This window comes from Scylla paramamosain, chromosome 20, assembly GCF_035594125.1.
Source record: "Scylla paramamosain isolate STU-SP2022 chromosome 20, ASM3559412v1, whole genome shotgun sequence".
Classification (NCBI taxonomy): Eukaryota; Metazoa; Arthropoda; class Malacostraca; order Decapoda; family Portunidae; genus Scylla; species Scylla paramamosain.
Window position 1 is genome coordinate 5,470,455 of NC_087170.1, and position 16,272 is coordinate 5,486,726.

General features: G+C 41.8%; 1 protein-coding gene across 2 annotated transcripts in view; it reads left to right on the forward strand.

Annotated features, from left to right (window-relative positions):
* The window catches only part of LOC135110189 (maltase A1-like), a 110,550-nt gene that overhangs the window by 45,914 nt on the left and 48,364 nt on the right, over nt 1–16,272 (forward strand). For both annotated transcript variants that reach the window (XM_064022218.1, XM_064022219.1), the window contains 2 exons: nt 7,804–7,964; nt 8,296–8,421. In XM_064022218.1, the coding sequence (XP_063878288.1) occupies nt 7,804–7,964; nt 8,296–8,421 (287 nt within the window). The remainder of the gene's footprint in view (nt 1–7,803; nt 7,965–8,295; nt 8,422–16,272) is intronic.

The following is a 16,272-nucleotide window of genomic DNA, read 5'->3' on the forward strand; positions in this document are numbered from 1 at the left end:
CACAATAATAATTTCCGCAATTAATTTACCCTATTTTCCTAGGTCCAGTCAGTTTGAGTCTTGCATATTTTACAGCAGAAGAACTGCCCTTAACAAGGAAACAATTAGTATTCATTTAACCCTCTTTGTTTAGTCAGTAGAGTTTTTGAAAGTAAAATTTTTATTCAAGTAAAATCCGTGTGGGGAGCGGGTGTGGCTGCGTGTCTGTATGTATGTGTGTCATACCTACACGCTTTTTTCTCCTTGTACCCCCTCTCCTTAGCAGCAATGGGGGAAGGTGGTTAGAGCGCTTTCCCATGCAGTCATTATCCAGCAGTTGGAAGAAGCAGACGTACTTAGACATGCTGTAATATTTGAAGGAGACTAAGGCGGTTTACTAGTAGCCGGATTAGTTGCTTTAAGGGGAGAAGTGAGTTATTACCGGCCTTACACCTCGGCCTACTTATATAGACTAGGAATCTCCATAGTAGTCTGTCAGTAATGGTAGTTGTGAATTACACACACTATACCCAGGGAGGAGGAGGAGGAGGAGGAGGCAGTAGACACCTGCTGAAACGATAATTACTCCCAGTGAGTTCTAAAGCACTGTTCAGGGGGTGCTGTGAACTTATCATTAAACCAAGCTGTGACCTCACTGAACGTTTCCCTTTGTGTCTCTAAAGACAACTCTCTTCCTCCACACAAAACTACAAGCACCTAATAACACACACACCCTCCACTCAAAAAGTTTAAAATCATTATGGCGACTCCTACACCAGCCTCGGAGTCCCCATCTGGGGAGGGGACCATAAATGTCCCCAGGTCGGACTGCCTTTCTGTCGACGACCCTAAGTGTCTTGACACCCCCCTCAACTTTTTCTTCATTAACTTCTGCAACATTCGCGGTCTAAGATCTAATTTTCAATCTGTAGAACACCACCTCTCCTCTTCTAAACCTCATCTTCTTTTCCTCACTGAAACTCAGGTGTCTGAGGCAACTGACAGTAGCCCCTTTTCTGTTCCCTCCTACTTTCTCTATCCTCATTTTCGATCCAAAGCTGGATGCTGCGTTTATGTGCGCAATGACTTAACCTGCTCTCGTGCCCACGCTCTTGAATCTTCCGAGTTTTCCACCATCTGGCTACGACTACAGAGTCACTCTCAAACTAAATTTATCTGTGCTGTATACCTCTCTCCTAACTCCTCTGACTATAAGAAATTCTTTGACTACTTAACTTCCAAAGCGGAACACATTCTGACCCTCTTCCCTTTTGCAGAGATCTCCATTCTTGGAGATTCACCACCAAAGCTGGTTCACCACCAGCTTTGGCTTTCCTCTCCCTTCACTGACCATCCTGGTGAACTAGCCTACAATTTTGCTATCCTCCATGACCTAGAGCAATTGGTGCAACACCCTACTCGTATTCCTGACCGTCTTGGAGATACGCCCAACATTCTTGACCTTTTCCTGACCTCTAATCCTTCTGCTTATGCTGTCACCCTTTCTTCTCCGTTGGGCTCCTCCGATCACAATCTCATATCTTTATCTTGTCCTATCACTCCAATCCCTCCTCAGGATCCCCCTAAGCAAAGGTGCCTCTGGCGTTTTGCCTCTGCTAGTTGGGGGGACCTGAGGAGGTATTTTGCTGATTTTCCTTGGATTGACTACTGTTTCAGTGTCAGAGACCCGTCTTTGTGTGCTGAGCGCATAACAGAGGTGATAGTGTCCTTTCTCGTCCTAAACCTTGTAAACCTTGGTTTAACAAAGCTTGTTCTTGTGCTATACATGATAGAGAGGTGGCCCACAAAAGGTATTTAAGCCTTCCATCACCAGAATCTCATGCACTTTATATTTCTGCCCGGAACCATGCCAAGTCTGTTCTCCAACTAGCCAAAAACTCCTTCATTAACAGAAAATCTCAAAACCTTTCAAGATCTAACTCCCCTCGTGATTTCTGGCATCTAGCCAAAAATATCTCCAATAACTTTGCTTCTTCTTCTTTCCCTCCTCTACTTCAACCAGATGGCACCACTGCTATCATATCTATTTCTAAAGCTGAACTCTTTGCTCAAACCTTTGCTAAAAACTCTACCTTGGACGATTCTGGGTTTGTTCCTCCCTCTCCTCCACCCTCTGACTACTTCATGCCACCTCTTAAAATTCTTCGCAATGATGCTTTCCATGCCCTCGCTGGCCTAAATGGACCTCGCTGGCTTATGGACCTGATGGGGTCCCTTCTATTGTTCTCCGAAACTGTGCCTCCGTGCTTGCACCTTGCCTAGTCAAACTCTTTCAGCTCTGTCTGTCAACATCTACCTTTCCTTCTTGCTGGAAGTTTGCCTACATTCAACCTGTTCCTAAAAAGGGTGACCTTTCTAATCCCTCAAACTACCGTCCTATTGCTTTAATTTCCTGCCTATCTAAAGTTTCTGAATCTATCCTCAACAGGAAGATTCTTAAACATCTATCACTTCACAATCTTCTATCTGATCGCCAGTATGGGTTCCGTCAAGGCCGTTCTACTGGTGATCTTCTGGCTTTCCTTACTGAGTCTTGGTCATCCTCTTTTAGAGATTTTGGTGAAACTTTTGCTGTTGCCTTGGACATATCAAAAGCTTTTGATAGAGTCTGGCACAAAGCTTTGATTTCCAAACTACCCTCCTACGGTTTCTATCCTTCTCTCTGTAACTTCATCTCAAGTTTCCTTTCTGACCGTTCTATTGCTGCTGTGGTAGACGGTCACTGTTCTTCTCCTAAATCTATTAACAGTGGTGTTCCTCAGAGTTCTGTCCTGTCACCCACTCTCTTCTTATTATTCATTAATGATCTTCTAAACCAAACTTCTTGTCCTATCCACTCCTACGCTGATGATACCACCCTGCACTTTTCCACGTCTTTTCATAGACGTCCAACCCTTCAGGAGGTAAACATATCACGCAGGGAAGCCACAGAACGCCTGACTTCTGATCTTTGTAAAATTTCTGATTGGGGCAGAGCAAACTTGGTATTGTTCAATGCCTCAAAAACTCAATTCCTCCATCTATCAACTCGACACAACCTTCCAGACAACTATCCCCTCTTCTTCAATGACACTCAACTGTCCCCCTCTTCTACACTGAACATCCTCGGTCTGTCCTTTACTTATAATCTGAACTGGAAACTTCACATCTCATCTCTAGCTAAAACAGCTTCTATGAAGTTAGGTGTTCTGAGATGTCTCCGCCAGTTTTTCTCACCCCCCCCTAGCTGCTAACTCTGTACAAGGGCCTTATCCGTCCATGTATGGAGTATGCTTCACATGTCTGGGGGGGTTCCACTCATACTGCTCTTCTAGACAGGGTGGAATCAAAAGCTTTTCGTCTCATCAACTCCTCTCCTCTGAGTGACTGTCTTCAGCCTCTCTCTCACCGCTGCAATGTTACATATCTAGCTGTCTTCTACCGCTATTTTCATGCTAACTGCTCTTCTGATCTTGCTAACTGCATGCCTCCCCTCCTTTCGCGGCCTCGCTGCACAAGACTTACTTCTTTCTCTCACCCCTATTCTGTCCACCTCTCTAACGCAAGAGTTAACCAGTATTCTCAGTCATTCATCCCTTTCTCTGGTAAACTCTGGAACTCCCTGCCTGCTTCTGTATTTCCACCTTCCTATGACTTGAATTCCTTCAAGAGGGAGGTTTCAAGACACTTATCCACCAATTTTTGACCACTGCTTTGACCCTTTTATGGGACTGGCATTTTAGTGGGCATTTTTTTTTATTAGATTTTTGTTGCCCTTGACCAGTGTCCTTCCTACATAAAAAAAAAAAAAAAGGGAAGTGACTCCTTAGCTGTCTGAGAGTACAGGTCGAGCTGGCGTAGTGAGCAGTGACTAATCCTTCTGTCTTCGTGGGCACTCTTTTTGCTGTAGTTTCTGGTTTCTCTTGTTAGTGTCCCTGTTTGTCTCAAATGCTACTACTTGCTGATGCAGTTCAGCCACAGAGGACCTAAGTAATTAGTCACATAGTAGAGTTTACTCTGTTCTGAGATCCTGAAAAGACCTGTTGGCCAGGAGTCAGTCAACGATACTACTCGGCTTGAGGTTATAACACTCTGTTGGGCAGTGGATTACTGCCACGGTGGGCAGAAGCCCAACAGGGTATTATACCTCGACCATATACATATTACTGTATGTTAACTATTTTTTTCTAGACGTGGTTATCGATTCTACCGCATCTGTATGTGTTAAGTGTTGTTTGAGTATTTCTCTTGTCCGTGGATAAATAAAACAGACTGGCGACTGTTATGACTGTTGTGAAAAGGCTGCAAAAGTCACAAAGGTCCCTGTACACCCATATTTGAGCCCTACACTGAGTCCATGTAGGAGGTGGCTCAGGGATGCTAGTCCAGGTGAGGTAACTTGAGGAAGGGGCTGGGATTTGTGGTCGTAACAGAAACTGGTGACCTTGCAAGGATAGCTGGGAGCTTCGTCGCCACATGGGGAAGACAGTTTGTTGTTTGTTGTTTGTTTCGTTGTTTTGTGTGTGCCCACATTAAGAGTAAACCATGAAGGGCAAGGCTAATAGCAAGGGTGACTCGCGACCTGAGTCCCGTCTCTGCTGGGAGTGGCAGTGTAGATTTGGCCTATTTCAGTGTGGGGACACCTAGTCCCACACATAACGTCCACAGACATGTTAACCCTGCCCGCAGTGTTGGTGGCTTCTCACAGACCGAAGGTATGTCTGAGATGAGATTCAAGTTTGAAATGAAAAGAGTGGAGTTGGAGGCTGAAAGTGAGAGAGAGTTAAGAAGGCTTGAATTGGAAACCGAGGAAAGAAGACTGAAAAATGAGGAGGCTAGAGAAGCTAGGAGGCTTGAGGCCGAGGAGTAGACTCGATTACATGAGAAAGAAATGAGGGTACTTGAGGCTGAATAGAAGGCAAGGTTGCTTGAAGCTGAGAAGAAGGCGAAGATGTATGAGAGGGAAGAAGCTGCAAAAAATAGGCTGTTTGAGTTGGAGAAGACTTGAATTGAAGTCAATTCAACTAATGAATTGAGAAGAGGAGGAATTAAGGAGGATACAGTAGAAAGCCAGCTGGTGAGGAGTTTGAAGTTGGTACCAGAGTTTGACAAGAAAAAGGTAACCGAATGGTTTAGGAGATTTGAGAAAAAGGCTTCAGAATTCGATTGGCCTTGTTGCGAATATGTTGAAGGGTAAAGTTTTGGAGGTGTATGATAGGATATCAGTCGAGGATTTGGAGGATTATAAGGAATTTAAGGCTGACATCCTGAGAGCGTATGACATGTGGCCGGAGGCGTATAGGCTGCAGTACCACAGAGGGAAGAAAAGACCTAGTGACTCCTGTTTACAATGTGCTCGCTAATTGGAGGAGACATTTGAAAAGTGGATTGCTAACGAGCAGGCCACCTCATACCGTGAGTTAAAGGAACTCATGGTAATGGAGCAGTTTATTAATGTGGCAGAGAAGGAGTTGGTACCGCTGCTCCGTGAGAAGAGATATAAAACCTTGAAGGAGGCGGCTACATAGGCAGGTGACCACGTGTTGGTGTAACAGCCTGTGCCATGGTGAATTGGTGGTACATCTAGTGGGGCTGGTGATGTTGTGTCTGGTGGCGCAGCCGGCGCTAGTTTGTCTGGGAGAGGAGTTGATGAGATGAAAGGCTTTTCATTCCACTCTATCTAGAAGAGCAGTATGAGTGGAACCCCGCCAGACATGTGAAGCATACTCCATACATGGACAGATAAGGCCCTTGTACAGAGTTAGCAGCTGGGAGAGTGAGAAAAACTGGCGGAGACGTCTCAGAACGCCTAACTTCACAGAAGCTAGAGATGAGATGTGAAGTTTGAAGTTCAGATTATAAGTAAAGGACAGACCGAGGATGTTCAGTGTAGAAGAGGAGGACAGTTGAGTGTCATTGAAGAAAAGGGGATAGTTGTCTGCAAGGTTGTGTCGAGTTGATAGATGGAGCAATTGAGTTTTTGAGGCAATGAACAATACCAAGCTTGCTCTGCCCCAATCAAAAATTTTAGAAAGATCAAAAGTCAAGCGTTCTGTGGCTTCCCTGCGTAAAATGTTTACTTCCTGAAGGGTTGTACGTCTATAAAAAAAATGTGGAAAAGTGCAGGGTGGTATCATCAGCGTAGGAGTGGATAGGACAAGAAGTTTAGTTTAGAAGATCATTAATGAATAATAAGAAGAGAGTGGGTGACAGGACAGAACCCTAAGGAACACCACTGTTAATAGATTTAGGAGAAGAACAGTAACTGTCTACCACAGCAGCAATAGAACGGTCAAAAAGGAAACTTAAGATGAAGTTACAGAGAGAAGGATAGAAACCGTAGGAGGGTAGTTTGGAAATCAAAGCTTTGTGCTAGACTCTATCAAAAGCTTTTGATATGTCCAAGGAAACAGCAAAAGTTTCACTAAAATCTCTAAAAGAGGATGACCAAGACTCAGTAAGGAAAGCCAGATCACCAGTAGAGCTGCCTTGACGGAACCCATACTGGCGATCAGATAGAACGTTGTGAAGTGATAGATGTTTAAGAATCTTCATGTTGAGGATAGATTCAAAAACTTTAGATAGGCAGGAAATTAAAGCAATAGGGCGGTTGTTTGAGGGATTAGAACGGTCACCCTTTTTAGGAACAGGCTGAATGTAGGCAAACTTCCAGCAAGAAGGAAATGTAGATGTTGACAGACAGAGCTGAAAGAGTTTGACTAGGCAAGGTGCAAGCACGGAGGCACAGTTTCGGAGAACAATAGGAGGGACCCCATCAGGTCCATAAGCCTTCCGAGAGTTTAGGCCAGCGAGGGCATGGAAAACATCATTACGAAGAATTTTAATAGGTAGCATAAAGTAGTCAGAGGGTGGAGAAAAGGGAGGAACAAGCCCAGAATTGTCCAAGATAGAGTTTTTAGCAAAGGTTTGAGCGAAGAATTCAGCTGTAGAAACAGATGTGATAGCAGTGGTGCCATGTGGTTGAAATAAAGGAGGGAAAGAAAAAGGCGCAAAGTGCGCTCAGCACACAAAGACATGTCTCTGACACGGAAGCAGTAGTCATTCCAAGGAAAATCATCAAAATACCTCCTCAAGTCCCCCCAACTAGCAGAGGCAAAATGCCAGAGGCATCTTAGCTTAGGGGGATCCTGAGGAGGGACTAGAGTGATAGGACAAGATACAGATATGAGATTGTGATCGGAGGAGCCCAACGGAGAAGAAAGGGTGACAGCATAAGCAGAAGGATTAGAGGTCAGGAAAAGGTCGTGGAGGATAGCAAAGTTGAAGGCTAGTTCACCAGGATGGTCTGTGAAGGGAGAGGAAAGCCAAAGCTGGTGGTCAACATTGAAGTCTCCAAGAATGGAGATCTCTGCAAAAGGGAAGAGGGTTATAATGTGCTCCACTTTGGAAGTTAAGTAGTGAAAGAATTTCTTATAGTCAGAGGAGTTAGGTGAGAGGTATACAACACAGATAAATTTAGTTTGAGAGTGACTCTATAGTCTATAGTTATGTACCGTGTATATATATATATATATATATATATATATATATATATATATATATATATATATATATATATATATATATATATATATATATATATATATATATATATATATATATATATATATATATATATATATATATATATATATATATATATATATATATATATATATATATATATATATATATATATATATATATATATATATATAACATAATTTAATAAATACCCTCATTATGAACCAAATAGTAACTGGTATGCATTTTTTTATTTGTAATGTGATCCTTCTGATCCCTGACCACTTTCTTTTGCTGCAGGGCTCAAGGTAGTTCTCGATTTCGTGCCCAACCACTCCAGTAATCTGCACGAGTGGTTCACAAAATCCGAGGCGAGGGAGGGAAACTATACCGACTACTACGTGTGGGCTGAAGCCAAGGACTACGACAAGAACAACACCCCCATCCCACCCAACAACTGGGTAGGAGAAGAAGGTCACCTCCCTGTATTTAACTTAATTTTTAAGTCAGGCTGCGATACCTGGACGAAATAAGCCCCATCTACTATAATGCATTCACGGCCATCTATCATTCTTTGTCAGACAGTCCTGCCTCCGCACACCAATTCCCATTGTTTCGAACATGATAAAATCCATCTTTTTTATTTTTTTCCTTTAAAGACAACCGTGTTTGGTTTATCCAAGCCCTCCTGTGTGTGTGTGTGTGTGTGTGTGTGTGTGTGCGCATGAACCTCGCCCCCTCTTTCTGCCCTGTTCATTCCCTGCCTAAGAGCAAAGTTTTGGGTACCCACAGATGAGTGAGTTTGGTGGCTCGGCGTGGGAATGGAGCGGCATACGTGGGCAGTTCTACTACCACCAGTTCCTCGCAGAGCAGCCCGATCTTAATTACCGCAACGAACACGTCAAGGAGGAGATGAAGGTGAGAGGGAGGACCAAAAGAACAAAAATCACAAGACCTGCCGGTCCTAATGGGATTGTGTATGGGAGGTCATACTATCCAAAACTCAATGAGAACAGAAATATGTGATAGCATAGACGAGGGTTGTTTTCCATCGCTTCCTTCAGTCAGAATGGCAGAAAAGAATAAACATCATACAGTGTGGAAACAATATATGGATTTTTTTCTTATAGATATTTAAGAGATAAGCACCATATATATATATATGTATATGTATATGTATATATATATATATATATATATATATATATATATATATATATATATATATATATATATATATATATATATATATATATATATATATATATATATATATATATATATATATATATATATATATATATATATATATATATATATACATATATGAGATATGCTACATTTCATGACTAGATCCAGTTTTAATTGCAATTCGCTATGACTACAGACTGTATCTCATCTGCATATTGGAATACAAATGCATATTTTAGTTTTATTTTGAAGCTTGAGAACTGTTCTTTGTCTTGTTAAGTTAAGAATATAATAAGTGCAAAATGAAACAGCAAAAATGGCAGGATGCTTGGAGGAATCGAATGCAATGCTTAATTTCAATTCGCTATATCAGGAAACTCTGCAATGCCCGTGGCTCTCTTCCACACAACATTTTATAGGAAAGTTAGTTATGCATTTAATGGTGCGTATTTACTTTCATTGAATCAGAAGTTAGTTGGTTAAAATTGCAGGAGACTGGGAGCATATATATATTTTTCAATTATCCAGTGATTTGTGCATTTGCATAAGTAATCTGAAATATGCATGCGTATTCATTTAAATGTGGTCATTCTTTCTAATATCTCTGTTTCTCCTGCTCCCTTCTACCGGCAAAACAAGCTTGGGACTGTGTGGTGCTGTGTTGGTGGGGGAAGAAAATATGAAAAAATAAAGGCTTTCAAAAGTTGAACTAACGTAACCTAGCCAGGGGATCTTTGCGCTCCCTGGATTCCCATTAATGACATTAACCTAACCTAACATAACTGGAGGAACTTCTCTCCCCTGGACCCCCGTTAAGGACATTAATCTATCTGAACCTAAACTACCATAACCACCTAGAACATTAACCAGATCGACACAATCTAATCTTATCAGATACATATTTGTAAAAATTTACTTATAAGGCCTGTTACATTCCAGACTCTGCACAGATTGCAGTAAAAAGCCGTAAGAAAGCAAACTGTATCGCTGAATCATCTCGCAAATGTAATTTTGCACTAAAATTCCAAAATAATATTCTCACTTATTTTACAAGGTCTCAATGGCAGCCATGTTGTAACTGAAGCGCACGTCCTACTTGGAGTGGGGTTCGCTCCTGTCTACAGGGTAATGTGTTGTCCTGTCATTGGGTAGAAATACCAAAGTTATCAATTAATGGCGGAAAAGAACGTGACGTGACACATGTCATAGTACGTCATGGATTCGGGACCACGCGCACCAGTAATCTGCCTGTTAACAAACACGAACGAACACAGTTTAGGCTCAGCTGATGGAGTGGAGCAGAGTTCACTTGACTTAGCAAAAATCCAACACGACGCACATTTTCGGAGCTATTTCAGTCTTATCAGATTCGTGCCCAAATGATTTTTACATATACAGCAAGGCCACAGTGTGTCCTACATGATATGTAAGTTTCATTATTGTACGTAACACGGAGTGGCTAGTAAAATTAATCAGTTAATTATTTAAACAAAATAATATATCTTATATATTATAAATTATAATTATTTAAATTAATATATTTTTTTTTATTAAAATTTAAAATATATTAAGCATATTGTAAGTTTATATTAGGCACCAAATTTAACCCTGATTGGTTCTATGGTTCACGAATTTCTAGGAGTCGTTTTCACATGAACAGTACAAATCCATATTTGACACATTCATTGAAATGCCTATGGAGGAGTTTCGTAAGAAACTATTGAGTATTTATTGAGAAATCATATGCGAGACACTTTTTTTGCAAGTTTTATTGATATTTTTAATAGTGACCAAAACCAAAAACAGCAGTACTCAAAGAGGAAGTCGAGCCAAGGACTAAAGTTTTTTTTTAAATAAACGTAGCTACAAAGCGAGCATCTTACAGTTTGAAATTACTGTAATGGCCATGTCTTCTCTTGATGGAGATAAAAACCAAAGCAGATGTCCGCTTTATTGAGAAGCCTGGCCGGCATCACTGCAGCAGTGAGCAACCCAACAGCAGGGCCAGCAGACGGACAAGATCAACACCAGGGCTAGCAGTAGACGGCAAGGCTGGAAGGCTAGAGATGACAGACGTGGTGCGTGATTAATGAGGTACCGCTCGGCAGGAGGAAAACCGCGAGCAGGAAACACAGTACGATCAGGCAAAGCACCACCAATACATCTGACATCTTCAGCAAAGACTGCTGATCACAGGAACAAAGGCCAGTTGTGGTGGTTGGCCTGGCGGGCGGTGAGGAGACAACGTGAGGTGGTGAGGGCCCACGCTGTAAACAAAGGTGGTGAGTGGTGTCGCAGGTAACAGAGTACATATTAACATAGATTTTTAGCCTTGTGCTTATCTCCTAAGCGTGCATGAGACTGTGCTGAACCTTGGCTGAACCGAACTCTTAAGCCCCAGTATGAAATGGTGAAAAAGCAAAACAGTTTTAAAATCTTATATTTCTGAATTTCGAGGTAATAGTGCATCTTTTTTTTTTTTACATAAATATATATATATATATATATATATATATATATATATATATATATATATATATATATATATATATATATATATATATATATATATATATATATATATATATATATATATATATTGCAAGGATGTGAGTGCGTAAGTTTTTTATAAGCAATTTAAATTCCGCGCCAGGCTCGTGTATTTTGTCTCAGTGTTTACGTCCTTGAGCCAGTGTTGTCCCGCCACTCCCATTCAGCAGTTCTTCCTTTTCTGTCTTTTTTTTTTCTTTAGTATGGAGGACATGATGAGTCCTAAGGCCGATAAGGCCAATAGAGGAAACCCAGCTGGACCGGTGGCTAGACTTTCCTTCCTCGTCCAGTTAGTATATGAGGCAAGATGTAGCCTGAAGGGCTTCACTCATTCAGCGGCACAAAAGAAAAGCTGCATGGGCCAAAATTCTTTCTCCCTGCATGCTACCGGTTTTGCTGGTGAGAACGGCGACACAGCAAGTTTGGCGTCACACAAGGACAGGGCCGTTGAGTTGACACCCCGTCATTCCAACAACAAATCCCAAGCCAACAACTCTTCATCCACTTAATTTTACCTTAACTATATATATAAAAAAAAAATATATATATATATATATATATATATATATATATATATATATATATATATATATATATATATATATATATATATATATATATATATATATATATATATATATATATATATATATATATTTTTTTTTTTTTATGTAGGAAGGATACTGGCCAAGGGCAACAAAAATCTAATAAAAAAAAATGCCCACTGAAATGCCAGTCCCTAAAAGGGTCAAAGCAGTGGTCAAAAATTGGTGGATAAGTGTCTTGAAACCTCCCTCTTGAAGGAATTCAAGTCATAGGAAGGTGGAAATACAGAAGCAGACAAGGAGTTCCAGAGTTTACCAGAGAAAGGGATGAATGATTGAGAATACTGGTTAACTCTTGCGTTAGAGAGGTGGACAGAATAGGAGTGAGAGAAAGAAGAAAGTCTTGTGCAGCGAGGCCGCGGAAGGAGGGGAGGCATGCAGTTAGCAAGATCAGAAGAGCAGTTAGCATGAAAATAGCGGTAGAAGACAGCTAGAGATGCAACATTGCGGCGGTGAGAGAGAGGCTGAAGACAGTCAGTTAGAGGAGAGGAGTTGATGAGACGAAAAGCTTTTGATTCCACCCTGTCTAGAAGAGCAGTATGAGTGGAACCCCCCCAGACATGTGAAGCATACTCCATACATGGACAGATAAGGCCCTTGTACAGAGTCAGCAGCTGGGGGGGTGAGAAAAACTGGCGGAGACGTCTCAGAACACCTAACTTCATAGAAGCTGTTTTAGCTAGAGATGAGATGTGAAGTTTCCAGTTCAGATTATAAGTAAAGGACAGACCGAGGATGTTCAGTGTAGAAGAGGGGGACAGTTGAGTGTCATTGAAGAAGAGGGGATAGTTGTCTGGAAGATTGTGTCGAGTTGATACATGGAGGAATTGAGTTTTTGAGGCATTGAACAATACCAAGTTTGCTCTGCCCCAATCAGAAATTTTAGAAAGATCAGAAGTCAGGCGTTCTGTGGCTTCCCTGCGTGATATGTTTACCTCCTGAAGGGTTGGACGTCTATGAAAAGACGTGGAAAAGTGCAGGGTGGTATCATCAGCATAGGAGTGGATAGGACAAGAAGTTTGGTTTAGAAGATCATTAATGAATAATAAGAAGAGATTGGGTGACAGGACAGAACCCTGAGGAACACCACTGTTAATAGATTTAGGAGAAGAACAGTGACCGTCTACCACAGCAGCAATAGAACGGTCAGAAAGGAAACTTGAGATGAAGTTACAGAGAGAAGGATAGAAACCGTAGGAGGGTAGTTTGGAAATCAAAGCTTTGTGCCAGACTCTATCAAAGGCTTTTGATATGTCCAAGGCAACAGCAAAAGTTTCACCAAAGTCTCTAAAAGAGGATGACCAAGACTCAGTAAGGAAAGCCAGAAGATCACCAGTAGAGCGGCCTTGACGGAACCCATACTGGCGATCAGATAGAAGGTTGTGAAGTGACAGATGTTTAAGAATCTTCCTGTTGAGGATAGATTCAAAAACTTTAGATAAGCAGGAAATTAAAGCAATAGGACGGTAGTTTGAGGGATTAGAGCGGTCACCCTTTTTAGGAACAGGTTGAATGTAGGCAAACTTCCAGCAAGAAGGAAAGGTAGATGTTGACAGACAGAGCTGAAAGAGTTTGACTAGGCAAGGTGCAAGCACGGAGGCACAGTTTCGGAGAACAATAGGAGGGACCCCATCAGGTCCATAAGCATTCTGAGGGTTTAGGCCAGCGAGGGCATGGAAAACATCATTACGAAGAATTTTAATACGAGGCATGAAGTAGTCAGAGGGTGGAGGAGAGGGAGGAACAAGCCCAGAATCATCCAAGGTAGAGTTTTTAGCAAAGGTTTGAGCAAAGAGTTCAGCTTTAGAAATAGATGTGATAGCAGTGGTGCCATCTGGTTGAAGTAGAGGAGGGAAAGAAGAAGAAGCAAAGTTATTGGAGATATTTTTGGCTAGATGCCAGAAATCACGAGGGGAGTTAGATCTTGAAAGGTTTTGACATTTTCTGTTAATGAAGGAGTTTTTGGCTAGTTGGAGAACAGACTTGGCATGGTTCCGGGCAGAAATATAAAGTGCATGAGATTCTGGTGAAGGAAGGCTTAAGTACCTTTTGTGGGCCACCTCTCTATCATGTATAGCACGAGAACAAGCTGTGTTAAACCAAGGTTTAGAAGGTTTAGGACGAGAAAAAGAGTGAGGAATGTACGCCTCCATGCCAGACACTATCACCTCTGTTATGCGCTCAGCACACAAAGACGGGTCTCTGACACGGAAGCAGTAGTCATTCCAAGGAAAATCAGCAAAATACCGCCTCAGGTCCCCCCAACTAGCAGAGGCAAAACGCCAGAGGCACCTTCGCTTAGGGGGATCCTGAGGAGGGATTGGAGTGATAGGACAAGATAAAGATATGAGATTGTGATCGGAGGAGCCCAACGGAGAAGAATGGGTGACAGCATAAGCAGAAGGATTAGAGGTCAGGAAAAGGTCAAGAATGTTGGGCGTATCTCTAAGACGGTCAGGAATACGAGTAGGGTGTTGCACCAATTGCTCTAGGTCATGGAGGATAGCAAAGTTGTAGGCTAGTTCACCAGGATGGTCAGTGAAGGGAGAGGAAAGCCAAAGCTGGTGGTGAACATTGAAGTCTCCAAGAATGGAGATCTCTGCAAAAGGGAAGAGGGTCAGAATGTGCTCCACTTTGGAAGTTAAGTAGTCAAAGAATTTCTTATAGTCAGAGGAGTTAGGAGAGAGGTATACAGCACAGATAAATTTAGTATGAGAATGACTCTGTAGTCGTAGCCAGATGGTGGAAAACTCGGAAGATTCAAGAGCGTGGGCACGAGAGCAGGTTAAGTCATTGCGCACATAAACGCATCATCCAGCTTTGGATCGAAAATGAGGATATAGAAAGTAGGAGGGAACAGAAAAGGGGCTACTGTCAGTTGCCTCAGACACCTGAGTTTCAGTGAGGAAAAGAAGATGAGGTTTAGAAGAGGAGAGGTGGTGTTCTACAGATTGAAAATTAGATCTTAGACCGCGAATGTTGCAGAAGTTAATGAAGAAAAAGTTGAGGGGGGTGTCAAGACACTTAGGGTCGTCGACGGAAAGGCAGTCCGAACTCTAAGTATAAAAGTTGGTCTGAGTCAAACCTCTATAGTTAATAATCTTTTTTAATTAATACGGCCTCAGGCTTCGCCACGGAAGAGTCTCACCAGCAGCACCACAAGTCTTTTCGGACAGCGCGGAGTTCTATGCCGCTGTTACCGTGTATTCCAGGGAAGGAAGGAAACGTGATGGTGTAGCGCACCAAGTATAATTTCAAGGAAGCTTATCTCCTAATTGTGCTTAACGATGGGCTGAGCGTAAAACTTAACCCATGATTAAAGAGCAAAACAATACAATAATTTATTTCTTATTTTCGCGTTAATAGTTCAATTTTTTTTTTATTTTGGGATTTAGATAACAAAAAATATAATTTATATTCGATTTCATAAAGATATGAGAGCATGATTTTGTGTTTTTATAAGCAAATTCGACCCCGCGCTAGATGCGAGTATTTTATCTCAGTGCCGTGTCGCTTCCACTCGGCACTTTCCTTCCTCGTCCATTCAGTATATGGGGAAAAAAATTTGCCTGAAGTGCTTCACTCACTCAGGTGCACAAAAAAAGCTGCATGGGGCTCTATTACTAAAAATGTAAATGAGACACAGCAACAACAGGACACAGAAAGGGCCAAGGTCATCATTGCTGCAGAGCTGCATTTCCCATTGGGTAAATAACAATGCAATTATTATTTTAATTACTAGCGGCAGTGTATCACTCCTTCCTGTGGGGCTCTCTAAGGAATCTCCCGCCAATTCTATCACAAATAACAGTCCTGCAGGTTTAATCTATATATTTTCAACAGTTCAGAGCAATCAGTTCACCAAGAATATATTTACGAGGCTGATCTTGAGATGACGGGTTAGGGCTCGACGGTCGGCCATCTTTGATTGCTTAACCTAACTTTGCCTAAAAGCGGAAAGTTAAACAAGTTAAACCAGTCTTAACATTTTGACGCCGCAAGCAATGGGCACGGTACGACTTGGGAAGTTAAGCACGACACTAAGCATAACGTTTGGGTTGGGCGTTATCTCTCTTCTTAAGAATCTTTGTTAATACCACCCGTGGAGCTTAGAGAGGCAGCAGTGACCATGCTATGAGACTCAGCGTCGCTGATTGATTTGACGGTCACTGTGGAACGCTGCCGAAAGCAGTTTACAAAGAGTTGTGAAAAAAGTGTCGTACAGCTATAACTCATACATGGCAAATAATACACAATACTTACTGGTATATTGAAGCCTAGAAGAATATTGTAACAGCTGGAAAGCTGGAAGGATTACATTGCTGCCTAGTAATCGTATAAACCTATAGTGCTATGGCTGCATTTACGTGATCGTTTCATGCTTGATTATCATCATTATCATCAGCCTTCTCCCGTGCCATCG